Source organism: Protopterus annectens, chromosome 3.part1, assembly GCF_019279795.1.
Source record: "Protopterus annectens isolate FY-2018-M chromosome 3.part1, PAN1.0, whole genome shotgun sequence".
Taxonomy (NCBI): Eukaryota; Metazoa; Chordata; order Ceratodontiformes; family Protopteridae; genus Protopterus; species Protopterus annectens.
Window position 1 is genome coordinate 446,401,991 of NC_056732.1, and position 27,541 is coordinate 446,429,531.

The 27,541-nt window shown below is 36.0% G+C and overlaps 1 protein-coding gene across 1 annotated transcript; it reads right to left on the reverse strand.

The window, feature by feature from the left end:
• Positions 1 to 1,612: 1,612 nt before the first annotated feature.
• On the reverse strand, positions 1,613 to 24,576 carry LOC122797683 (nuclear pore complex protein Nup153-like; the record flags this gene model as incomplete). Its single annotated transcript, XM_044066220.1, is given in 6 exon segments — positions 1,613 to 2,280; positions 2,283 to 2,545; positions 2,577 to 3,124; positions 3,127 to 3,315; positions 3,318 to 3,706; positions 24,450 to 24,576. Coding segments are annotated over 6 exon segments (2,184 nt in total), but the record flags the coding sequence as incomplete, so codon positions are not given.
• Between the last annotated feature and the right edge of the window lie 2,965 nt (positions 24,577 to 27,541).

Below are 27,541 nucleotides of genomic sequence, written 5' to 3' on the forward strand. Positions count from 1 at the left end.
GGGGGGGGAGTTGTTTTCACTTCAATGAACTGCAGGTTTTGTTTCATTGGACTGTTTTTAGCAGTGAAAAACTGTAGAAGGGTAACGGGAATACTTTCCCCCTTCTTGTAGTGTTTGTCTTTTCTCCACAGTTGTTTGATCATGGAGTTCTCCTCAGGTTGATAAAAATATGTCTGACCTGTATATAAGGCTAAAGGGGCTAAAAACATTTTCACTGAATGTATCTTACTGTCCACATTCATAAATAAGTTTCCAATTTCTAAATTTTTGTAATATCTTTTGTTTAATTTCTTCCTACATATCTTTAGCTGCCATAACAAAAGCTGTTTTAATCCATACTCCTAAATTCTTCATTTAATCATGTCTCCATAAATATGGGTATTGCTGAACCATTTTGTTTGTGGGTACATAATTTATGGCTATAGGCTTTGTTTTATCCTCATAATATAAAAGGATGGTTCAGTTGTTCCATTGCAGCAATTATTTTTCACAATTTACTTTTACAATATCCTAACCCAGCCACTGGGGATGCTGAGATCAGACATTAGTCCCCATAGACTACTATGTTTGCAGATGACATTGTGATCTGTAGTGAGAGTAGAGAACAGGTTCAGGAGACCCTGGAGAGGTGGAGATATGCTCTAGAGAGGAGAGGAATGAAGGTCAGCAGGACTAAGACAGAATATATGTGTGTGAATGAGCTGGAAGATAGAGGAATGGTGAAGATGCAGGGAGTAGAGTTGATGAAAGTGGATGAGTTTAAATACTTGGGATTAACAGTTCAGAATAATGGCGGGTGTGGAAGAGAGGTAAATAAGAGAGTACAGGCAAGGTGGAGTGGGTGGAGAAGAGTGTCAGGAGTCATTTGTGACAGATGAATACCAGTAAGTGTGAAAGGGAAGGTCTACAAGAGGGTAGTGAGACCAGCTATGTCATATGGTTTGGAGAGAGTGGCATTGACAAAAAGGCAGGAGTCAGAGCTGGACATGGCAGAGTTAAAGATGTTAAGATTTGAACTGGATGTGACAAGGATGAACAGGATTAGGAATCAGTATATTAGAGGGTCAGCTCAGGTTGGATGGTTTGGAGACAAAGCCAGAGAGGAGAGATTGCGTTGGTTTGGACATGTGCTGAGAAGAGATGGGAAAAGGATGCTAAGGATGGAGCTGCCAGGTAAGAGGAAAAGAGGAAGGCCTAAGATAAGGTTTATGGATGTGGTGAGAGAGGACATGCAGGTGGTTCGTGTGACAGAGCAAGATGCAGAGGACAGGAAGAAATGGAAGCAGATGATCCACTGTGGCGATTCCTAAAGGGAACAGCCAAAAGAAAAGAAGACCAGTCCTCATGACCTACTATAATCAGAGTTTGTTGTTTCTTCCTAACACCTGCCACACTAATATTGCTTCCCATTACCAATGTGCATCCCGTTTCACTACATTTTTTTCAGTAAATAGATAGGTTCATAGGTTCATAGATTAGTACTAAGCTAACTGCCCTTGGGAGCCATTTTAAGCCTAGCCAATTATCCCTTGTGAGACTCAAACCCTGCACCTTGTGTTTGTAAAGCAAATACTTTAACCATTAGGCCACCCTCCCAACCCCTTTTTTTTTTGTCTTTTTTCTTTTTCTCTGCAGAGGATGGCTGAACTCCAAACTTAAAAGGTGTGCCAACAGAGGAAGATGGTCCTTTAGCTTCTTCTTTATTGCCTGGTTTGGTACCACCACAAGCAACACACTGAGTAGCATCCACTTTATTTTGTACTAAGCAAGTCTCACAATTCCAGCTACCCTCAGGTTTCTTGAATTTATCACCAAATCCCAGGAGTCCTTCATGCACATTCGAGCTAGAGGTTGGGACACTACTGACCACAGGACCTCCCTTGGCTTCTCCCTTAGTGCCTGGTTTCACTTTATTTTGTACTAAGCAAGTCTCACAATTCCAGCTACCCTCAGGTTTCTTGAACCTATCACCAAATCCCAGTAGTCCTCCACACATATTTGGAACAGAGGTTGGAACACTACCAACCACAGGACCTCCTTGTTTTGCAGTCTGACAAGCCACACACTTGCTGTCTTCTGGTTTATTTGACACAAGGCACGTTGAACAGTCCCAGTACCCCTCTGGCTTTTTAAATTTGTCCCCAAAACCAGTTCCTAAAGATACAGTTGTAGTCAAGGTAGAGCTATCTGAAGGTGTTATCAGTGACTGACCACTGTCACTAACAACTGGTAAAGTCAGGGCAGGTTTGACGCCAGTTCCAGGCTTTGGGATGTCACATTGTTCAGTATTAAACAGGTATCACATTCCCAAGTCCCAGGAGGAGGTATGAACATTTCACCAAAACCAGTTAAACTCTCTGAGCTTTGTGGTGCAGTCTTCATATGGCTGGTATCTATATTTTGAATTCCACAAGAAGCCAATGCCAAATCAGGTTTATATTCCTGACTTTTTACACATTTTCTATCCACAGCACTGTTTTCTTTAAGACGGGTGGCACTCTGCCAAGCTACTGTGGCAGGTTTAAAGTTGTTTGTAAAAGCAGAACTAGCAGATGTGGTTGTCTTAGGCATTTGATGTAGTGCAGGTCAATGCTGACTGGGGCTGAGTAGATAGTTTAGGTGAAGCAAAGGCAGGACTTTTCAGAATGTCCAACACACTCCCTTCCTTAAGTTCTTTGGCAGGTTTAACAGCACCCTCAAATTCAACAGCTTTCTTTTTACTGAAAGATATCCCTCCAGTAGACAAGTGTGAAGCAGAGTCTTTAACTGAAGTCATTATGCTACTTGTTGCAGATACACTTGCCAGAACGGTACGCGAGACACCAAAATTAAATCCACTGCTTTTGCTAGTTACTGCTGATGAACTTGCAATTTTGCCAACTGGAGTACAAAACTTAAAGTCCGCAGATTTTACAGGTGATACAGTTTCTGTGGACAGCACAATTGGAGAAGAAAAGGTAAAAGTAGGGCTGCTACTGACTCTGTCTGTTACTGGAACCTTTTCAGACACTGGTTTTGTAAAAGTAGGAGCTGATGATGCAGATGATGGAGTTGCACCAAAGGAAAATGATGGTAAAGAAGCAGCACTAATGGGTAGAGCAACTCTGGGAAGATCAGGGACTCGAGAAGCTGCTCCTCTTGAGAAGGCTTTGTAGACAAGTGTGCGTTTCTTTCCCTTCTTATCTTTCCACCAGCTCCGCCCAAAGTCAAGCCATTTGCTGCTGGAGTACTGAAAGCAGGGCAAGAAACATTTTTGGTACTCAGTGATGATTCATCGGGAATGCTGTTAACTTGCTTCTCCACACTCCTCTCTGTAATCTTGTTCTTTTATTAAGCGAGACACTTGATGATAAAGACGGCTTGAAATATAATCTTCGATTTGCAGTAACAGAAACTGCCTTCGGAGTCACAAGTTTCTGAACAGGAGGGTACTGGGTTAATACCTTTTTCTTGTGTAGTCCCACTCCTCTGTCATCCAATAAACTCCTGTCCTGACCAGGAGATACTGGAGATGATGCTGATGGTATTCTTTTAGCATCAGCCAATGGACTGGACATTCTCTCTAATGACATCAGGATTCGCCGTGCTGTAACACTAGTAACACCACAAGGTGCTGAACTGGCAGGTTTTGCCTTCATCTGTCTTCTTACAGGTGCCTGATAAGGTGTAGTCCTTACTCTTGATGTAAAAGGTGAAAAACATGACTCTGGGATCAGTTATAGCTAATCCACATTCCTGCGTAGACATTATAGTGTAGTTCATTTAACAATGTCAAACCTGTTCTTCCATTTGTCCATTGCACCTCAGAAAGAGGACAGAAAACTAATCAGGCTTCAAAGCTCAAGGGCAAACAAACAGGTGTTAGAAGTCACTGCTGTAAGTATTACTGTTTTATTCAAGTGCACCCTTTTGCTTTTCTTAATTTTCTGCCTGACCCATACCTTCACTGTTCTTCTTGCTGCTTCCAGGTATGGGATCTAAATCTTACTATTCTAAACATCACTTTCCAAGCAGTTCCTAAGTCTCTCGTTTTCACATGAAAATGATATATTTCACTGTTCCCTGTTCTTATTCATCTACACACAAGTATTTTGTTAAAGGATATCTCCCCTCCTTTTCTTTTTAAACTTAATGAAAACAAGCTTATACCTCACTTTCTGATTTAACTAGCATAGAAAAAACATCTGAATATACAAATGCTGTACCTGATAGAACCAAAGCAAGATATTCAAGTTAAAATAAACTTGCCTGATGGACAACTGCCATTACTATGCTATACAATAAGAGAAAGAAATTGCTGTTTAAGTGTAGGAAGGGACTGTCTCAAAACTGAAAACACTCCCTCCTCAACTTAAACAAGCAAATAAGACTCCTAGCAAAGGTAACTATGAATTGAAAGTAGCTTACCTACCTAAGGATAACTACAAGGCATTTTTTAGTTACATCTGTAACCTCAAAGGTAAAGCCCAGATTTGAGCTGAACTCATAGTTATTGGTACTACATATACAGAACGTGTTAATATAGCAAACCTGCTGGCTGACAGGTTCAGTGAAAACTTCACTCCACTGTCCCCACCATATAAACTCCAAAGCATCCTTAACACCTGTCCCCAACCTAGTATCTCTGAGGATCAGGTCTTAAACACCCACTCCAAGGCCAAAAACACAGCCTCTATGGCACCAGATACTGCATCCTGGGCTGTGTCCTACACGGGTTAAAACAAGAATTAACATCACCACTGGGCACGCTTCAGTCATAGCCTAAACACTGGCTTCATCCGAGTGGAATGGAAAGTAATTACTATCATCCCTTTGCACAAAGGGGGTGCATCCACAGACCACAGGAACTATAGACCCATTAGCCTGGCCAGCCATATCTGCAAGGCCGTGGAATGAATTATCATGGACCTTATTAACAAAGATATAGGAGATATCAAAATGCTCAACCTCATCCAGTTTGGCTTTCTCAAGAAGAGATCATGCCTGTTAAACTTGGTGGACTTCTTTGAGATAGTCACCAAAGCCCTAGACAAGGGCAAATCTGTGCATATGGCCTACCTAGACTTAGCCAAGGCCTTTGACACAATCCCCCACTTAGGCATCATTGATAAACTCCCCCAGCTGCGTATCAACCCAAATATTGGCAGATGGATTGCCAACTGGCTCACTGATAGAACCCATACAGTCAAAATATGGGACTCCACCTCCTCAAGCAGACCCATAACCAGTGGTGTTCCCCAGAGATCAGTTTTGGGACCCCTACTGTTTGGAATTTACTTCTCTGAACTACAAGGTAAAACTAAAGGACTGTGGCTGACAAAGTTTGCTGATGACTGCAAGCTGAGAGCAATCATTGAAACCCCTAGCGATGTCAGCATCCTGCAACAAGGCCTTACTCTAACTAATGACTGCTGCCAAAGTCATGTTCTTAAACTTAATGCAAAAAATGCATTATCATACCCTTCAGCAAGGGTGATTTCCTGCAAACTACCACATCAATAGGAATACACTAAGCATGCAGTCAGTGGTGAGAGATCTGAGCACACAGGTCGACAGCAACCTTAACTTTAATCACCATGTCTCCACAGTGGTAAGAAGGGCATTTTATATTGCTCATCTCATAAATACGCGCATTGCCTCCAGGGAAAAAAAGAGGTTATAACCCCCCTGTACTCTTCCCTCATCAGATCATTAATTGAATACAACTTTCCCTTTGGTGTGCTCTTTTCCAAGCGCCAACAGCAATTGGAGAGACCACAAAGGTTCCTTACAAAGAAAATTCAGGGTCTTCAAATCTGTCTTATGCAGACAGACTGAAATCATTGTCACTTTGCTCTGTGTCATACAGACTGCTCAGAGGTGACCTGTGCCTTGCATATAGAGCAATCTCTGACCCAGCTTTAATGGAAAGGCTGCACATTCACAAGTCAAATGGCACATGGGTCACTTGCTCAAAGGACCTTAATCTGGTATGTGACATCAAAAAAACTTGCTGGAGAGGCAGAGTTGTTTCACAGAGGTTGCCCCACCTTTGGAACAAGCTTCCAATTCATATTAAACAAAGCCCCCCATTGGTCCTATTTAAGCATAATTTGGACGGTTGGATAGGTAACCAGAACTTCACTGTGGGGGGTTCCCACCTGTGTCCCTCTTGGACAAGCCCAATAGGTGCTGATTTTAGTGTCTGCTGGACCAGACATCTGTCGGAACATGGGTTGAACTTGGCTAGGCTTGTAAGGGCCCTGGGGCCATTAGCCTAGTAACCTCCTATGATCCTATTTTAGGTTAAAAGCATAACTGTTATAATGTAACATTTGCATTTGGATCTGAGTAAATCTACCCAAATAAGAGCCTTTCTTTAGCACAGAGGATATTGCTCTATGCCATGTATTTCTTCCAAACACTCACTAATCCTAACCCTTCCTTTTCTGTTGACTCCTTGAGCCAGGAGTTGAAATCACTTATTCTATCCTTTCTACCAATGCTTGTAATGGGTACTTGCAACACCTCTGTGTGAGTGTGTGTGTCTGTTTGTGTGCACAACTGCTCTCTTTTGCATGCATGTGTGTGTGCGTGTGTAAATACTTGGTTCCTGCATCCCAGAGTAGTCGTTGTGTAAAAGAAAGAACTGAAAGCAGTTAAAAGGAGCATCATCATATGAGTCATGCTCTCTTATATAAGAGCCTTGCTTCCTTATTTTGTTGACTGATAGTGTGTTTATTATTTGAATGTGAATAAACTGGACATGAAGTCTGAGTTTAATGTTGGTATTTTAACTCTGAATAGATTTTTAATTTAACTTGTTTTTTCAGCCATGTAGGTGTGAAATTCATTGTGCTGGGCTACAACAGCATTTACCTGCCACTTAGTGTAGATAAATAAGATCATAGGATGTTAACGAGTTGATTCCTGTAGTGAAGGGTTTGATTCCCTCACCCTTCTTTGTGTCATGTGAGTCTCACCAAGTCAGTTAACCAGACAGTGCTCCTGGTCTGCCTCTGCAAAGGGACAGTTTCATCCAGTGGGCTGGATACATTGTCTTTAAATACCAGCACTACTCACAGTCACTAATTAGTACTCCAGTAAATGCTATTGGACTAATAATCCCAGCATGTGTCTTATAGTTCAGTGACTTGCCAAATGTGAATATGAATTTCAAGAGAATAGAATTTTGTCTGTTTTCACTGTTTTATTTGTTTAGCAAATGTCTGTCAATGTTTTTTGGTGTAAAATTTGAAATAAAAGTTGTTAAATAAAAGATAGATTTTTGTAATCATTGTAAAAGTAAAGAAGTAAATAGTATACCCACTGACAGGTTTGAGCAGTGTTTTGATGGAATTGGGGAGAAACAGCCAAGTCATAGGATACCGGTGTACCTGGGAGGACCAACTCCATTACCCTGCCTAGGGCCCCATTTGACCATGAACCAGCTCTGCACTTGCCATTCTAAGTGCTTTAGTGATAGCACTGCATATTTGATCAGCCAAATTTGTTAGTAGCAAGGATTCATCAAGGCAGATTAAAACAGCAGAGCTCTAATATATACTGTAAATGAACATACCACCAAGCATGAGACATGCAGTTCACATGATGCTATGTCACACAGCCACTGTCAGTTTCTCCCTTGTCCCTGCTGTGAAACTCAGCAAAGTGTTGTGAACAGCACATATAAGACATATAGAGTGCTACACAGCAGACTATTAGATAATTCAGTTCCATTACATTCAATATAAATGAGGCTCATTTATTATGTAAGCAGTAATGGCACTTATAAACAATGCCTGCACATGGATGCCCTATTCAACACAGAACTGCATTGCATGCTTTGCTAGTGAGGGAGTTTATATGCTATACATGAAGTGTGCAATCAAAAGGTATGCATGGCTATACATTCTAATTTCTCTTACTCTGGTACCATAGATAGGTAAAGCACATTTAGCTGAATTTAACCTTTGTTTCTGATACTTGTAGAATATGGTATTTTGTAGGCCAACAAGTTACATAGTATTACATAGTACCATCACATATCTATATGGACTTCTGAAGAAATAAAAAATAAGTGGACTGTGGCATACAACAAAAATAAGTTAATATTTGAAAGCACCCAGCCAGTGGTTACCTCTGTATATATGAAGATAGTGACATTTTTTTGTTGCATATATCACTATATGTCTGTTTGCCAATTTCCTTTGTTGTGTATGGATTGCTTTTTGAATCTCTCTCTAGTACAAGCATGTGTTCCCCTCTCAACAGGCAGTGAAATGTTTGAGAAACAGTAATACAGGGTATGTAACCAACAGATACTGTCAGGTTGGCTTTCAGTTTATGATAGCTGCTTGACTTTGGCAGAGTATTTTTAATGCAACCAAGAATGATGCGTGATCTGTAGCACACCAACAACATATCATGGTCTTATTTGGATGGGGAGAATGTGGTCACAGAGCTGTCTATAAAGATATTGTTCATTGGATGAAAATAGCCAGTGACAATTGTCACATAATACAGGTCTACCCTCTGTGTATTACAAACAAGCATAGTCATTTATGGAAATGGATCACTAACATTGGGGCCACAAGGAATATAATGGGTGTTGGTCCCCTACCACAACTGCTGACATATACAGGAATTTCTGGTGTCTTTGATAGTAGTATTGATGTTAGTGCCTCACATGCACAGGTAGAGATCACCTCATACACTTTAATGTTCACATATTTTCATGTGTTTGTGGCATTGCATATGTATGCTTCTTTGCATTACTGACATTACTGAAATGCCTATCAAGCTTGGATGTGCTTGTATTGCTACTTGACTTTGCCAGACTAGGTATGTTGCACATGCATGCATAATATCTAAAAAAGTACTATACGGGTATGGGGTATGTACTGGCATGCACCACTGTTAACAGTCTTGTATGTTCTGCAATATCACCTGGGATTGTAAATCAGGCATACAGCTCAGCAGGTAGATCTTATCATTGTACATAGTCAGGCTATTCATGTGCTTCATATTTGTCACATAGTAGCATGCATCTTAGACTTCCCCTGTAGCAGCTACATCTGGGATGCAAGCAACACTCTCACCACCCATTACTACTAACCATAAGGACATGGGTGTTTTTTATAATTGGTGAAGTGAGTAGTCACCTAAGGTGCCATTTAGCTACAGGTACTTTTCCAACAGTTATTTATTTTTATTTATTTATTTATTGCAAAGTAAAGAAACACAGCAACAGTGCAATAGCTGGAAATTTGATATAAAGTAGAGAGTCTGAAGTTAAGAATGTGAAGTTTGCTGATATGGATGGCATAATTCATAGTTTAATTTTTGTTTTAGGACAGTGAAGTTGGTACCTGCAAAGTGTTTGTTTTTCATAGAAATGTATATGCTGTCTATGACAGAGTATACGGTTATGGGTACACTATGTCATGTCCTGCATCCAGGTTTGCAGTATATGAGGAGGGTGCCATGCTTATTTATCAGCTCAAGAATCTGATCATAGAACATGCAGAGAATGTCAATAGGACTGCAGTTCAGAAGTGATGCCAGAGCGGGACATTTAGTTACTGGAACATGTACTGCATGTCTGAATTGCAATAAGACCAATAAATTTGTGAGCGTTAGATTAAATATATCTGCCGGAGGTCTTGAAATATAGGTGGAATCCATTCAAAGAATGGAGACATGAAGAGCTTAAGGGCTGGGATTAATTTTGTTTTCTAAGTTGAATTATATTTTAGTAGTAATTGCAAAAAAAAAAAAAAAAAACACATTGAAAATAATAAAGCAAAAAACACCACGCTGGACACAATGTTATAAATAAAATGAGCGCTTTCATTTATACACAATAGATAAACTTCATCAGACAAATTACAAGGGAAATAAAGTGCTTAAATACAAATACAAAGTGACATCACATCCTGTCATTAAAATCTTCCAATAGTAAAAATTCAAATATTATCAAATTTCAGGAAAAGTGTATATAAAATGTATATAAAAATGAATTTTATCCAATATATTATCTGATAAATAATTCATGAATTAAATTACCAGAATAAAAACACTATCTAAATAATGCTTTTAGTTTTAATAGGCTGGTAATGGAGATGGTGTCATTTAATCCAGGAGACACCGAGGAATTCAGTTTTAATTGCCAGACCAATTCCCTTTCTTCTAGTCTCAAGGGGGAGGGTCCCCCTCTACCATTGTCGGGAATATTCTCAATAACTAAGAAATGAAAACTATGATGGGGGAATGTTAGTACATGTCTAGCTAAGGCGTTTGTGGTAATACCCTTAGAACAAGCATAAACATGTTCATATACTCTATTTTTTATGGCCCTGTCTGTTTTCCCTACATAATATGCAGGGCAATCACGACACATTGCAAGGTAAACTACCCCTCTTGAATTACAATTAAATTTATTATTGATGTAAAATTTGTTCCCAAGAACTTCAAAGGATTTTGTAACATAAACATACTTACACATATTACACACTCCACATTTGGTCATACCAAAATATGGTCTGTATTTCGCATTTTGTTTTATTTCTAAGAAATTTTTTAGGTTTCTCCCTCTTTTAAAAGTTATTGTAGGGGTGGTATCCAAACATTCCCTCAAATGTGCGTCTTCCAAAATGAAGGACCAATTCTTTAAAATGATTGTCTTAATCAAAAATGCATCATTAGAAAAATTTGTGATGAAATTTGTTCCTATAAAGTCTTTCACAGTATTACTGTTCAATATTTTTATAAAGGACCTTACATTTTCACCATTGTCATCGTTTATGACGAGAGAATCCTCTTCATTATGTTCACTTAATGTCTGAACAATATATCCCAAAATGGGTGAGAAAATATCATTTTCTCTCTTAGATGTAACTTCCTGTAAAAGTTCATTAATAAATTCAAAAGGATACCCCCTAGCAAGAAACATGTTCATTAATAAGTCACATTCCTCTACAAAATCACAGTCTAAGGGTGACATCCTGGCTGCCCTAACCAATTGTCCCTTTACTATCCCCCGTTTTTTATGTAGGGGTGGCAGCTAGAAAAATGGAGGAAGGAGTTCGAATAGGTATTTTTACGGTGGATTCTAGAAGTGAATATACCTAATTCATAATTTTTGGTTACCAAAACATCCAAATAACTAATAGAATTAACTCTATAAATTTATTTTCTCACCCATTTTGGGATATATTGTTCAGACATTAAGTGAACATAATGAAGAGGATTCTCTCATCATAAACGATGACAATGGTGAAAATGTAAGGTCCTTTATAAAAATATTGAACAGTAATGCTGTGAAAGACTTTATAGGAACAAATTTCATCACAAATTTTTCTAATGATGCATTTTTGATTAAGACAATCATTTTAAAGAATTGGTCCTTCATTTTGGAAGACGCACATTTGAGGGAATGTTTGGATACCACCCCTACAATAACTTTTAGAAGAGGGAGAAACCTAAAAAATTTCTTAGAAATAAAACAAAATGCAAAATACAGACCACATTTTGGTATGACCAAATGTGGAGTGTGTAATATGTGTAAGTATGTTTATGTTACAAAATCCTTTGAAGTTCTTGGGAACAAATTTTACATCAATAATAAATTTAATTGTAATTCAAGAGGGGTAGTTTACCTTGCAATGTGCCGTGATTGCCCTGCATATTATGTAGGGAAAACGGACAGGGCCATAAAAAATAGAGTGTATGAACATGTTTATGCTTGTTCTAAGGGTATTACCACAAACGCCTTAGCTAGACATGTACTAACATTCCCCCATCATAGTTTTCATTTCTTAGTTATTGAGAATATTCCCGACAATGGTAGAGGGGGACCCTCCCCCTTGAGACTAGAAGAAAGGGAATTGGTCTGGCAATTAAAACTGAATTCCTCGGTGTCTCCTGGATTAAATGACACCATCTCCATTACCAGCCTATTAAAACTAAAAGCATTATTTAGATAGTGTTTTTATTCTGGTAATTTAATTCATGAATTATTTATCAGATAATATATTGGATAAAATTCATTTTTATATACATTTTATATACACTTTTCCTGAAATTTGATAATATTTGAATTTTTACTATTGGAAGATTTTAATGACAGGATGTGATGTCACTTTGTATTTGTATTTAAGCACTTTATTTCCCTTGTAATTTGTCTGATGAAGTTTATCTATTGTGTATAAACAAAAGCGCTCATTTTGTTTATAACATTGTGTCCAGCGTGGTGTTTTTTGCTTTACTACGTTTGATATATCTGCTTGACATTGAAAATAATGTTTAAGCAAAACCACATTTTTCATCATATAAGCAAAATCAACCAATCAGAATTTACACACCAATTAAAAGTAAAGCTGCAATCTACTTTCAAGGTTTCATATTCAAAATAGATTTTATACTCATTTTATCATTTAAATCTGTCTCTCTCAAAGCTTTTTAGCTTTACTGCGCAAACAATTCCTTAAGTTTAAGAATGTTGTCCAAGTTCCCATGTCTTATTCATAAATCAGATTTATTTATCAGCTTAACCACAATTTGCTTGAAATTGTGACATTTACTACTATGTTCACTGAGGCTTTAACTTCATTTTACTGTCTTCTGTTTAAATTGTGTTCATAGATTCTTTCAGAAAGTTTATGAACTCTGATTTCTATTTAAAATCTGTTACTTGCGACACAGGTACCAAGATATAATACTCCTTTTGTGTTAACAGTTAAAATTCTTGTCTATTCTGAATATTAAGACACAGTAAAATTAGATACTAATAGCCAAATTGAAGCACAGCGAGCATATAAAACCAAATCATACTGTACTGATATTTTCACTAAATATGTTAAATTTTATCATCGTATTGTAGACATGTTTTTGATTTGGGAGGGGACTGAACAACAGTTAAATAGTTTTGTAGAGTTTCTACATACTACATCTGACTTCCTTAAATTTACTATTAAGTTTTCTTCGGATATGGTTGAGTTTCTAGATGTCATGGTTATTAGGGAACAGGATCTATCCTTTACTACTAGTCTCTATAGGAAAGAATGTTATAGGAACCATATTTTACATAGAGACAGTATGCACCCTAGAAGGATTGTTAAAAATGTGGTTAAAGGACAAGGCATGTGTATGTCGAGATTACACAAGCACAAGGATGAGGGATTTCAGGAAGGAATAGAACAACTGGGAAATAGTTTTGGAGCTAGGGGATACAAAACTAATGAGACTAGGCAAATATTGGGTGAAGTGAAGGGTATGAGAGAAGGAAGGGTGAAACCATATTTTAGGCAAACATATATAGAGGAAACAGGTGTGACTAAGTTTAAGAAAGAGGGATGTGGGCAAGTCAAATGTACTATGTGTTATACTAGCAATAGTATTAAGCAGGTCATTGAGATGAATTGGCCTATTCTTCTAACAAATGAGAAGATTGCTAAACTAGTGGGTACTAACCCAAGTTACTGTTACAAGAATTGTCAATCTATGAAAAAACTACTTTTTATCTTGATAGGGGTAAGGATATGAGTAAGATACATAAAGGGACACATCCATGTGGAAGATGTAGATACTGCAAAGATATAGACCCAGAATCCTTGGATTTTTTACATCCGGACACTAGGAAATTGTACAAGTTTAATGTGAGGGCCAATTGCAATACTAAACACATAGTTTATATGGCAAGATGCATATGTTGCTTAAAGTTGTATATAGGGAAGACAGATCGTACTCTCAAAGAACGTGTGAGAGAACACTTATACAGTTTGAGGAATGTAAATAGGAATAATGCTATAGCTAAGTATGTTTTGAATACTAGACTTGAACATGATTTTAAATTTAGAGTAATTGAAGTTATATATGAAATGGCCAGAAGGGGGAATATTGAAAATAAAACTGAAGAGGCCGAGTTAAGATGGATTTTTAAACATAGGGCTGATAAGGGAGCTGGACTTAATGAAGTGGTCTCTATTAAACCTGTATTAAAAGCAAGGGGTTTGCCCAGGTAATTTGTGCACATATGAGTTTGCATTAACTATAGTAGGGACTGCGCATTTGTTATGCATTCAACAAAGTGTAATATGTCTTTAAATGAACATGGAGAATGATGTCATTGATGCACAGGGGGACAATGCATATGATTTGATGCTTTAAACTTGAAGTGTTTTATTGGTGTGTTATTAAGGTCTGAAGAAGCCACGTTGATGTGGTGAAAGCGCTTACCTGAATAAAGTACGATTTGGTTTTATATGCTCGCAGTGCTTCGTTTTGCTTATTATTATCTAATTTTACTGTGTCTTGATATATTTTACTACGGCAATATGTTTGCCTGTGGACTGCTTTTGTTTGGTTATTCTGAATATTACGTCATTGTTCTTAACCATAAAAAGTTGATGCATTAATAAGCATGCACTGATTGAACTTACCACATGGGAAAGTGTCTACCTTTTAAGTGTATATTTGCCCCCTTTTAAAATAAATTTGGAAGAATCACCAGCACCTGCCACCAGTTCCCAAATGCCTAGTATAGCCTTCTAATTGATTATTACCTTTTCCCTTATAGTATTAAAATCAACGGAATAAATCAGAAAAAATACTGCCTATCAGACTGAATTCATTATTATTTTTCTGTTAGAGGATGTTTCAAAATTTGTTGAAACACTATTTTCCTGTTTACCAAACCTTCTTCTCTAAATTCAGCAATCAAGATTTCTGTACACATTTTTCCGTAAACATACTTGTCAAATTCAGAAAATTCTTTAACTAACTTCCTGGTGTTAGTAGTTAGCCTTGTCAGCTTAACATGGTGACCTTTCAAAACATGTTTTTATCATACTTAGAATGTAAATACATATTAGAAAAACTCTTGGTACTTGAGTATTATCACAACCATATTTCCAACCTGAACAAATTCATTATGTCTGGCCAAAAATCTCAATGTTAGCCTTAAAAAGGATGTGTGAAGTACTAATTAATAGTCTGCCATATTGTGTATGAGGCAGGAAGAGGAATAATGGTCACATGTCCTATTTGTCAGGGACATATTTTTCAAATGTTAAGTTACTTTCACATAAAATAAACCAGAGTTTTGCTTCAGAGTTTTTGTTAGCCAATGTCGTCTTCGTAGAATATGTTAAAGTATGACAACTTGTGATTATCTTTATTCATGTAACTGTGACTTTTGGGTTGATCCTGTGTTTGATGTCTCCCACTTTTTAACCTCTTACCTTGTATTAATGGAGAGTGACAGTATGATTTTTACATTTGTATTTTGGATACTGTGATATTGTCATTTATGGCTTTTATCCTTCTACTTACTGAATGTACTATATTTTGCTTTGACTATTACTTTAGTAAATAGTACTTTATAGTTTTAATATTACTTGCCTTTATTCAGTTTTCTGCATAGTTGTTTTGGTGTAAGAAGTTTAGGGCATGGTAAATATGTAAAAAATTGAAGACATACACAGGTCATTCTTCACAGGACTCAGAAGCAGCAGCCATGTGTACTGCATTTCTAATTATGTCAGGTTGGGAAAGGACGCTCCCCAGGAAGAGAAATGTTGGCGTTATTCCTCTTGCACTGTCATACACAAACTGACAGAATAGTAAGTGAGACTTTACACAAGCCTTTTCAGGTTACCATTGATAGGTTCACAAAAACATTACAAATTATCAGAGGTTATAATTCTGGTTGCGATAATACGTAAGTACCAAAGTCTCCTTCTTGCAGAATCTTGATCCTATTTATTCTCAAAAAATCTCAATGTCCAAATAGCTAATACTTTTTGTTTGTGTATCATTAACAGTATATTTCAATAATGTCATTTTGTCCTCAATTTCCTGAAAAAAAATTATTGAGCCGGCAGCTGTACCTTTAACAATAAAAATAATCTGTCATTGTAAGAAGTATAGGCTATCACATTTGTTTAAGTTATCATGCCAAAACAGGTGCAATTCTTCCCACTGACGTAAAACAGATTAGCACATACTGGGGCCATGGACACATGTGGGGCCACACCTTTAATTTGGTGGTAAATCTAATTTTTGAATGAAATGCTATTCAAAAAAAAAAAAACAATAATAAACAAATATTAATTTATTTGACATGCCATATTTAGTAGCCAGAAATCTCCCTATGAAATCTAAATATTCATTATATGGCATGTTCTAATATAAAGACACAGTAGCACAAATGAATCTAAACTTTTCAACAGTACATGTCTGTTTTAACTCTGAAAGTCCCATAGGCCTTGAATGTATAATGGTAATAGATTCAACATTTTCTTCAATTCCATATAAAAAATGCCAGTCACTTCCATCTTAGCATTTTTTGCTGACACATTGGGGAAGAAAGGGGTCTTTTTCATGTTTTTGTAGATTTTAGGAATGCCAAAAAGATAACCTAACTTTATCTTTTTTTAACATAAAGACATCCAAAAAGTTCCATATCTGTTTCCCTAATTCAGACCACATAACAACAAATCTATTTTCCTATATGCCAGATTTATTTAATTTCTACTAACCAATTTATAAATGTCTTCATTTTTTAAAATGCCTTTTATGCATTCAGTGTAGTCAATCTGCGCCACACTTACCACACAGCTGGTTTTATTGGCTTTCATGAACCAAATATTGTGCAAATGTCCGAAAGGGCTTACATTCTACCGGATTCAAACTGTACAAATGTTTGCTAGGTTTAAAATGTAAAATGTCACTGACATTTTTGCTAGTATTACCTTTGAAGTAGAAGAGCTTATATGGGATTGTCTGGTGAGGAGTATGAGGGAATAAGGGAGGAAAGTTGGGAAGTAAAGGGGAAGAATCAAATTTACATGAGAGATAAGAAATAATTATTTAGTAGTTTAGAGCCCTTCATGGGTGGCAATTACCTATGAATCTGAGAAGAATCATAATAATAAGCTATGTTGCTGATACATTTCCAGAATATCTTAGTACTGAATGATATAGTTTGCTGTTTATTATTTAAAAAGGATTTTTTGTGGTGAGTGTGCACTTTTGTCTGAGTGATTCGTTTTATGATAACCATCATCAAAGTGAGATGATTTCAACTTTTTCCATGCTTTGTCTTTGTGTTTCATGAGTGTTTTATCTCTTTTCCTAGCCAAGGATATGATTTTCCTTTATTCTAAGTGGCAGAAAGGAAAGATCTTACCATTTAAATGACTAAGTTCAGAACCAAGAAAAGACATAAAGATTGAGACTAGTCGGTGGTGCTATCTTCTGAGTGTATATTGTTTTGGTAGAGGATCAGTGAGCAATAAGTGTTGGAGGTTGTGGTGATATTTGGAATAAAGCTACAAAAAGGTTTGCATATACTCTGTATACGTAAGCTAGCCATTTCCATTGTATGTCTAATGTATGGCATTGCCGTTATAAGAATATACATATCCCACAATGCACTGTAGTTTTTAAGACACATTCATGTGATAGGGACATGCTGAAGTAATATAATTTATGTTTTTAAATATTTGTATTAAACATGATGTTTTAAAAAGTGACATAGGTACACATTCAGTAATAGAAAAGAAACCATCGTAACATTTCCATTCTTTTCATGCATTATACATTCACGTTTTCTTTTTAACATTTTTTATTCACTTCAAATTACATAAATTACTCAGTTGCTACCATCCCATAAATTTCACTTCTCCTTCTTTTGGACATCATTCTGCACGTATTGTATCCACCAGTCCATTTATGTTTTTGTACTTTGCTCTTTCCCTTTTCAAAAGATCCCACCGCAAGTTCTTTTATCTACTTTACAATATTTAGTACTTCATTTATTTTTGGTTTAGATTTTGATTTCCATTTTCTAGTAATTGCTTTTTTTGGTAGCCAGTAGCATTATGTTTAGTAAGGCCTTCCTATGTCTAGTCAATTTGGATACTATACTCCATCTCTAAAGACTTATTTCCTTAGTTACAACCATTTGCTCCCCAATTGTTCTACTCTGTAGAGAATGTTGAAAATTTGCCTTGAGTAATTATGATGATTCTTCTCAGACTAATAAATAGTTACTACCTAACAAAAATACATTGCTAATTACCTGTTTTTTCCCATCACACCTTCAGCATTTATTGTCTACCTGAGGAAAAATTCTCTGGTGTATGCTTGTGGTATAAAATACCTATGAAAGCACTTCTGAGCAAAAATCCTACATTTTCTGGACTTTGTTGCATACTTGCAAGCCATACACTTTTACTGTCACTGTTTCTTTGTAAACTGCCTTTCCAGTCTCTTTTCCCAGTCCTTTTTAACCTCTTCTGATTAATTCTTATAGTTAGCATGCAGTATAGTATATGCTCCCTCTAATTATCTTTTTTAGCAGTAATTTCTGTTGTAGATTCAAACAGAAACTCAACCTGAGCTGGTGTTTCACTTAGCACTCCTCTGTCCCTTTCTCTTTGCCTATACTCTATCAATCCCTGGTAGTGAATGCAGTCTGTAACCTGCATCCCAAATGTTTGCTTAGCCTCATCCAGTAAATCCCTGCCCTCTCTTCCCTGGTTTCTGTACTCTTACTTGCAGTCATCACTACTGGCAAAATCTCCATTCTCCATTCTTGTTAGCTTTTGTTTTAGTATACTATCTGCTACCTTTTTAATATATTGTGGATGTTGTTTTTATTTATTTTTTTTCTGCATAAGGGCATGCATCCAGAATCCTACTTTCTCCTAATGTCTTGAACTCTGCTAATTTCATAATCTCTTCCCACTTTGATTTGTAATCTAATCACAAAATATTGAATATATCACTTCCACTGAAAATAATAAAAAACATATACTAGTAAACCCAGCAATAAAACTAAGATCAATAATTATCTTGCTAGTGATACTGTTAGGGAGAGGGTTTTTAGTAAAGTAATGAGTAGAGATGGGGTTGGGGCTGTGGCTAGGGTTAGGGTCAGCAGATGTGAGTAAGGTGGTACAGTGGGTGGCAAATTAAGGGTCCTCTTCTGTTAATCATCAAACAGAACTTTCCCCCACCCCATCCTCGGCAGAGGAAGGCAAAAAGGAAAGTAAGAGATTATACAAACAGTAGATACCTCGTGAGTTTCACATCCAGAGTTAGACAAAGCAAAAAAACAAACTCACCCAAATTAGAGACACTTTTTAAATGCCGGTCCTGTTAACTTACAACTTCTCAAAATAATGGGGTATCCTTCCAAATTCTGTACAGTTGAGAAGTAATTTACCCATAATGGGTCTGGGTTTGGATAATGATGATACTTTGACCTCATCTTCTACATCTACCTCTAAAAACATTAGCTTTGAGGTGGCAGTAAATTATTTATTTATTTACTAACACTTTGTTGCCCTGGTTAGTCCAACTTGGCCAATGACCTCTTTTCAGGGAGACCAAAGGGTATTTAAACTAACCAGGGAAAATTTGGCCAGGGCACTGGGAAATTTCCTCTAATCTTTTTGATAAGTGTTTTGTGATCTTTTTACTTCTACCTTAGCTACCATCAACATAGGTAGATGGGGCCTTGATTTAATGTCTCACCCAAAGGACGGCACACTGAGGATTGTGGCACCCCACTTATGTCAGTAAGTACTGGAAAAATGAATCCAACTCCTTGGTATGGGAATAGAACCCACAGCCTTCTCATATGTGCTACCTGTTGAGCTACTAAGACTGAAATTTTTTGGAATAATACTCTGAACCAGTAGTAAATATTGTTTAACGGGAAATTATGAAAATAAAGCAGTGTTTTATACCTTCAAGGGCATTTCTAATATTAATTATCAACATCTGGACACGGAAGTTTCATCTTCTTAAGAGCTCAAACAGATTATTCACAGCTCCTTTTGACAGCACTGATTTATGTAGCATGCTAAGAGCAGATATTTAATTTATTTGTTCACACTTGTATTTTATTTATTTTAGTTATATAGTATATTTATGTTTGCAACCATCTTGGTAGGCTGTGTTCATATAATGCATGCACTTATCTTAATATGTATTACATTCAGGTTTGTAAAATTCCTAGCAATAATCACTAAAATAAACTTGAACGTTATGTCACTGTATGTTTCATTAAACCATAAATAATACAAAATGTAGTCTTGTATATTTCTTACAACCAGGAACTGCATTAGAGTAGCAATCCCTATGCTGTGCTCTGGCTACTCTCTAGTATAGAAAAACTAATCTAGTATGGCCCATCTATCATATTGCCAAGAACAGGATACTCCATGTCAGTTTTTCAACAAACAATGTTACAGAACAGATTGTCATTGCTTTTAGATCACTATATGTTATAATGAGGCACAAGGCCTTATTAATGCAAACTGATTTATATTGCACAGAATAATAGTTAGGGGGATTCTATATTGTACTTCAAAGAAATAGTGAGCAAAAGTAGAAAACAAGATATAACATGGTCTACAAAAAGAAGCTTCCTCTTCAAACCTCTTCTACAAGGTGTACTTTAAAGCTTCATCTTGGTACATCTTAAATGGTTTGATGTGCAGAACTTACAGCAGTCAGAGAATGCAACATCCTCATAATAACATGCATGCTTCTACAGAAACTGCTCATGAATGCAAGTTGGAAGAGATGTAGTCTAAGTGAGCAAGTCTAACAATACATTTTATGTGAGTTCAGACTAACTCTAACAATGATAAGGACAGTGTACACAGAATCATAGGCTGCCAGTAGGTGATAGACCAATTAAGCCTTTTAAGCCTAGCCATTGCCATCTCAATGATACACCAATCTACTTTCCCAACCTGTCTATAAGAGATTAGGGTCTAGCCCTAGGGTAAATCTGTGCTTTACTGTCATTCATCTAAATTAGACTGGAAGATAGTGAGGGGCATGCTTGCTTTACGGAAAGTAGGAGTTAGTTCCAGAGTCTGGAAATTCTTTGGGAAAGATACCTGCCATGCCAACAAGCTCTATTTATGTTGTAATATATATTTATAGCCCTTGATCTTGTGTTTGTGTTAATACAAGTTTTATGGGTATGTAGTAGAGTGAACAGAACTTGGTCATTTTACAGCATTGATGGCCAAGCTGATTTCACCCTGTAGGAGTACGTATGAGACAGAAAGGAGAGGAAGGGCTTTTAGATGAATAACTAAGGAAGCTTATACAATTGATGTTTTACTGTGGAAACATTTGAATTTTTTCAACTTGGGTTAAGTATTTTGATAGGTACATGTTTAAAGACACACTCTATTCTAGTGTAGGTCTGATGAGGGAGGAGCAGATGGGAATAACAACCACATTTGATCAAAAAAGTGGCTTTTAGGAAATAGCTGTTTGAGGAAGAAGGCTGTCTTAATGACAAATTATATATGGTGTTTAAAGGCAAGTTTATTAACCACTAAGATGCTTAGGTCTATAATGAAAATGTAAAATTTTTAAGCGAGGTGCTAATTTGTATAGTACATGTGGGAGAGGTCTTTATTTCCATCTGTACAATGTTACATTCTTTAGTATGCAGCTTTAGACTATGATCCTGACAACAGAAGTTGGTTCTCTTGGAGGATATAAGTGTCCTCTGTAGAGCTGATGATGGCTCCCAGCTTTGCTCATCTGTGAACTCGATCAACCAGAGGCCTTTAATGTCAGAACTGACATCTGAGAAATATATGACAAATCAAAGTGATTCCAAAACACAGCTCTGTGGTATACCAGTGGCCATGAGTCTATTGGTGGATAGTGAGCCATTAACTCTAATGGACTAGTATCTATCAGTGAGCCAGTTTGCAAGTCAATGGAATATATATGGAATTACATTGTTTTTCAGTCTGATTACTATAAATATTGTTTACAATATTTGAGATATTTTGTTGATATCTTTATCTTATGGACTGTCCTCATAGATAAAATTGAGGAGTTCATCAATTATATACATAGCACAACTATTTTTTTTAAGTTTACACATAGTTTGAAAAACAACAGTATTAACTACCTAAATACTAATATTGCTAGGATAAATGGCAGATTTTTCTCAAATGTTTATACAAAACCAAATTTTGGTAACAATTATCTACATTTTAATAGTTTCACCCTTTTAAGATGAAAAAAAAAATAGTCAAAGGACAATTCATCTGATTGGCACTGATGATTTTGGATGACAACACTTATATCTTAGAGTACAAAAAAATTGGCTGATGTGTTTTTGGAAAGGGGATACCTGAAAAGTTAATATCAGAGGTTAATAGAGAGATTAAGGAAAGGAGAAAAAAATGTTTTCCATCCCTACTGGAGGTTTGGACTAGAATAAGATATGAGTAAGAACAATGACTTGGTTTCAAGTTATAGGTCACGCAAAGCATTTGAAACTGCCCTGGTTTTACAGTATAGTTCAGACAGCAAGAATGGAAGAGCACTTATTAGGAAAAAATGGTTAATTTTTAAAGCTAATGACACAGTTTTTGAATTAGTGGGGAGAGTCACTGTTTTGTGTTCAAAACTATATGTAATGTTAAAAACATGTTGGAAAAGAACGTTGTAGAGAAATAGCAAATGGTAGAAATTAACAAAGGAAATGGAAGTGTGGACATTGTAGGCAATGTTGTCATATTTTTTGCTAACAAATTTTGTTGGAACAATGGGACAGAAGTATGGACATTGTAGGCAATGCTGTCATATTTTTATTGGTAAATTTTGTTGGAACAATGGGAGATATTAAACATTACCTAGGAAAATTATTATCCACAGCAAGTGGTGGTTTATTTAGTTACTTGCTCCACCTGTTTGAGTTTTTATGTTGGAAAGAAGGAAAATATGTTATATAAGAATTTATGAGCACAATTATGATATTTCCATCAAGAATAAAAATGCTTTATGCAAACACTTCATAATATGTAATCAATTTGTAAACTTTTTGTTTTTTATTTTGGAAATTGTTATGCATGATCCTAGGGACAGAGCATGGGAAAATAAACTCAAATACAAAAAATTGCTGTGGCAGTTTAGACTCAACACCTTTAACACCCCCCCCCCCCAGATTTAAATATCCACACCTCTATAGCCCCTGTACTAAAGATGCAGGCAGCTAAATTTATAAAAAAATTAGTTGAGAGGTAGGGACTTGGGTATATATTTACTTAACTTTATTGAATATTTAACATATTTAATACATCCAAATCATTCATCACATTTAACATGTTTTTATCAATTGCTTTTAATGATCAATTCAAATAATAATCTATATATTGATATTTATCATTTATACTTAAAACATACTTATTAAGTAGGATATAAATATGATAAGTGATTTTAAATCTATATATATAAAACAGAGTATGTAGAATTTTTTGATATGGTTTTACAATTGTGATACTTATTTTATTAGTTTATTAATTTTTTGTTGTTAAGATGCTGGTTGTATTTATATACATACATTAAGTAAGGTTTGCATTTTAAGACAGTAACAGAATTTGATAAATTTTGCATTCATGAGGAGATGACTACTTAGGTACTATTTCTTTAAATTTGCTGTATCGATTTTGTTAGGAAGTTTTAAAGGAGAATGGCACATGCTGCCAATTAATTATGATGATGTCCTTTGAAAAAATATAGGTTGAAAGCATTTTATTTTTTCTGTTTTGTTTTAATAAATTTTATTTTGTACATTTGTGGCTGCTTCCAAGTTTTCTGTGGGACATTCCACATATGCAGTTTTTTGGGGTTCTTAGTAGTGGATCTACACAACTGCCATATATTTATGGCTACATTTTATATAGTATATGTAAAGCTGATATGTTTTCTTTTACTTTTGCATATATGAATGTTTGGATTAAGACACTTAGCCTAATCTAAAAACAAATTTTAAGTGGAAACAATAATAATAATAATTATAAAAATAGAAAGTTTTCCTTTGGCAATAAACATTTCAGCTTGTCTTTCAGTCTGCAGCAGAGGACTGCATCTTTTTCTCTCTTACATTCCCATGAAGACAAGCTGATAATAGGGTAATAAAAGCCAAAACACTGGTTTCTTCAAGGCTAAAAGTTAATGTTTTCTGAAAGCATGCAAGTTATTTTCTCATCTTAGAGGGGAATAAATATAAAAAAAGAACAGGCACTAATTAGTGTAAATAGAATAACAGTCAATAATATACATTTTAGCATGGCTAATGTCAATTTCAAGTTAATTGTGTTTGCAGCTGTCTATTTGAGACAAACGTTCATATTTGGAAGGTTGCACTTAATTATTTAAAGATATACACAGTTAAGCATGTTTGTACTAAGTTAACAGGTTCTGGGGGTGCTTGTTTTTTTTTGTTCGAGGGTTTTTATCAAAACAAAAACTCTTGCAAAATGTAACATAGGTTTCAATGCTGATGATAAGAAAACAACTGTATAAAGGATTAACCTGCCAAACATTATTGGGTTTATGTATCATAAAAGCTGGAAATAGACATTTAAAAAATATGCTGTATATAATAGATGGGAATAATGACTTCTTACCATAATGGTGACACTTTCCATATTCGATTGGGCTGTGAACAGTCTCACAGGTATAGACAAAAAGGAAAGAGCATTTGATTATACTAATTAATGCAGAGTTCAAATAGTAATGATACAGGAGACACATTTTAAGAGAACTGAGTATGTGAATTTGTTAAAGAAAGAATTTCAGGATGGATATTCACTAGAATACCAAGGACAGAGGAAAGGAGTAATACTTATATTGATTGTTAGAGGAGCTCCAACAGTGATAGAAGAGGGAATAATAATGGCCGATTTATGCTAGTAAGGGGATACTAGCAAGGCATGATGATTACACTGGTATTTATTTATATTCTACCTAAAACTGCTGTTATGGAGCTTTAAAAAATTGGGATAAAATAGTCAGCTTTCAGCAGGGAATATTATTTATAGGTGGGGACTGGAATTTGATTTACAACAATGGGGATGTATCTGGAGGACCTAGAAGGGAAAATATAAGAAAATAGGATAGATTTCTGAAAAGAGTTATGAAACTATTTAGAATGAAAAATGTGAATTTAGTGGTAGGAACTTGGAAAGAACTTACATATTATCAAGATACAATAACTGGGCTAGACTAGACAGAAACTATATTTTGCATGAACATGTGCATTTAATTGAGAACTCTGACACAGATCCAATAACTATATCAAATCATTGCTAAGATAAAAATGCAGGATAATGAAGAAAAGATGAGACATGGATGCTTCCCCACCTACCTGTTAAAAAAGGAGAAACTTACAGAATGTGTAGCAGAAATTATTTGGGAGGTATTTAGGAAGATAGAAAGTACTTCAGAAGTTATGGCCAGTGAGTGGGATAAAATGAAAGTGGAATTTAAAAATAGGGAAGAAACGAAAGAAAAAGTGATTTGGTCACGTAGTAACAAGAATTATATGGAGGGGATGACAAAGGTTAAAGTACTATGGAATAAGGGGAATCTGGCGGAACAAGAAGAAGTATGGAATGCTAACGAGGAAAGAAGGGAGTACCTAGATAATATGCACGAGTTTTCAAGGATTGCTGTTAAGCAACTGTTTTTGATAATAATTCTACAGCACAAAAATTTAGGTAACAGGAAGTAGTAGGGTTGTTGCCAAGCTTAGGAAGCCTATAACAAGAAAAAATAACCAGAGATCCTGTAGCTGTATTAGAGATATTTTCGAAATATTATGAACATTTGCATAAAGCAGAGACGTGGGAAATCAAGAAAAAGCACAAATGGAAATATTTCTGGAAGACTTAAATATACCAAGGTTAGAGGTAGATCAGGTGCAACAACTAGGCAAGATAGGAAGAGAAGAGATGAAAATTTGGATGTATAACCAATATGCAGGAAAGTCTCCAGGAATTGATGGTATTCTGGTGAAAGTTTCAAAGCTAGAAAGGAAGAAAGTGATAACGATCTTGAAGGTTATGCTTAGCAGTATTTTAAAAGGTGGAGATGTACCAACATCCTTGAAAAAAGCTATGGTGGCTGTAATACCCACAGATGGTAAAGACCCTGGGACACTGGGAAACATAAAGGTCCTACCAAATACCCTGATATTGGGTGATTTCAATTACCCAAACGTTAACTGGGAGAACTACTCAAGTACAAACTCCCTTGCCCAACATTTCCTAGAATTTATAAACTCAAACGCCCTAGATCAACTGATCAACACCCCCACCAGAGGTGACAACATATTGGACTTGGTCATCACCAACATGGGAGACCGGTGTTCCACATCGGAGGTCAACCCCTCGCTGGTTAGATCTGACCATAAACTAATCACTCTGGATATCCCACATTCCGTCACCACCCCTGGTCAAAGAAACCACCGTGAAAGACTTTTCATAAGCAAACTTCACATTACTTAAGACCGAGGTGGGAAGTTTCAAAGCCCCCATGCTAAAGGATAATGCTGTCCAAGCTGCAAAATCCTTTACTAATGCACTCTACAGGCACCTACAAGAATTCATGGATTGTACTATCCCAAACAAAACCAAGATTCACTCCTCCAAGAAAAGGAAACCAGTCTGGTGGACCCCTGCCATAAACAAGCTATACAATAGAAGGAGGAAACAAGTACAGAAAAGAGTAAAATCCCAAGAAGGGAAGACATCCCTGATCAGTATCAGCAAGAAACTATGTTCCCTCATAAAATCATCCAAGGCTAGCTTCGAAAGAAAAACTGCCATGGACTCCAAAGATAACCACAAGGCATTCTTTAGCTATGTCAAGAATCTAAGTGTCACTTCTCAGATCTGCTCAGAGTTAGTGCAGAATGGCACAAAATACACTGAACCGACCGATATAGCCAATATCCTGGCAGACAGGTTAAGTGCAAACTTCACCCCCCTCTCACCCCCAAAAGGGCCCATAACTATACCAGAAGAATGTAATATAAAATAAATGTTCTGTATACTGCAGAACCAACAACTGGAAAAGAACACTTATTACCTCTGTGTCTTGAGATGCTAAAATCCTTTAAGTCAGCAACAAAAGTCAGATGAAAAATCTCAATAACGGTCCACAGTAATAAAATGAATTTAATAAGACAAACTCAACAATAAGATAACTAACAGTTAAGCGCTTTCACTTGCTCCACGGCAAGCTTCATCAGAACTCTAAAAAACAGACCTTTGAACATTTAAATAAACTATTTGGCGCCAAAAGCGCTTTTTAGAAAATGATGCATTTAAAGACATATAACATATTACAAGACAACATATAACATGCATAAACATAAAAATCTAACTAATGCACAAGCATCAAAGTAAAAACTAAAATGAATTGCTAAGCGTGCCCCTAGCCCAAAATGATTCCATAATGCTTTTACAGATGTAAATTCAAGACTTAACATAACAATATAAAAATACATATCGAGTATGAAATCTTGTAGTATTACGAACCGCTGAATAAATATGTAAGTATAAGTAACTTGCTTACTATAAATTGTTCATATTTTAAATTATTCATATTTTAAACTACTCACATAAAAGACTACTCAGATAGATGCTGTTTATATAAAAAATATAAACTATTCCTATAAAAAATAAACATGAACATAAATAACTTTAATTAATAT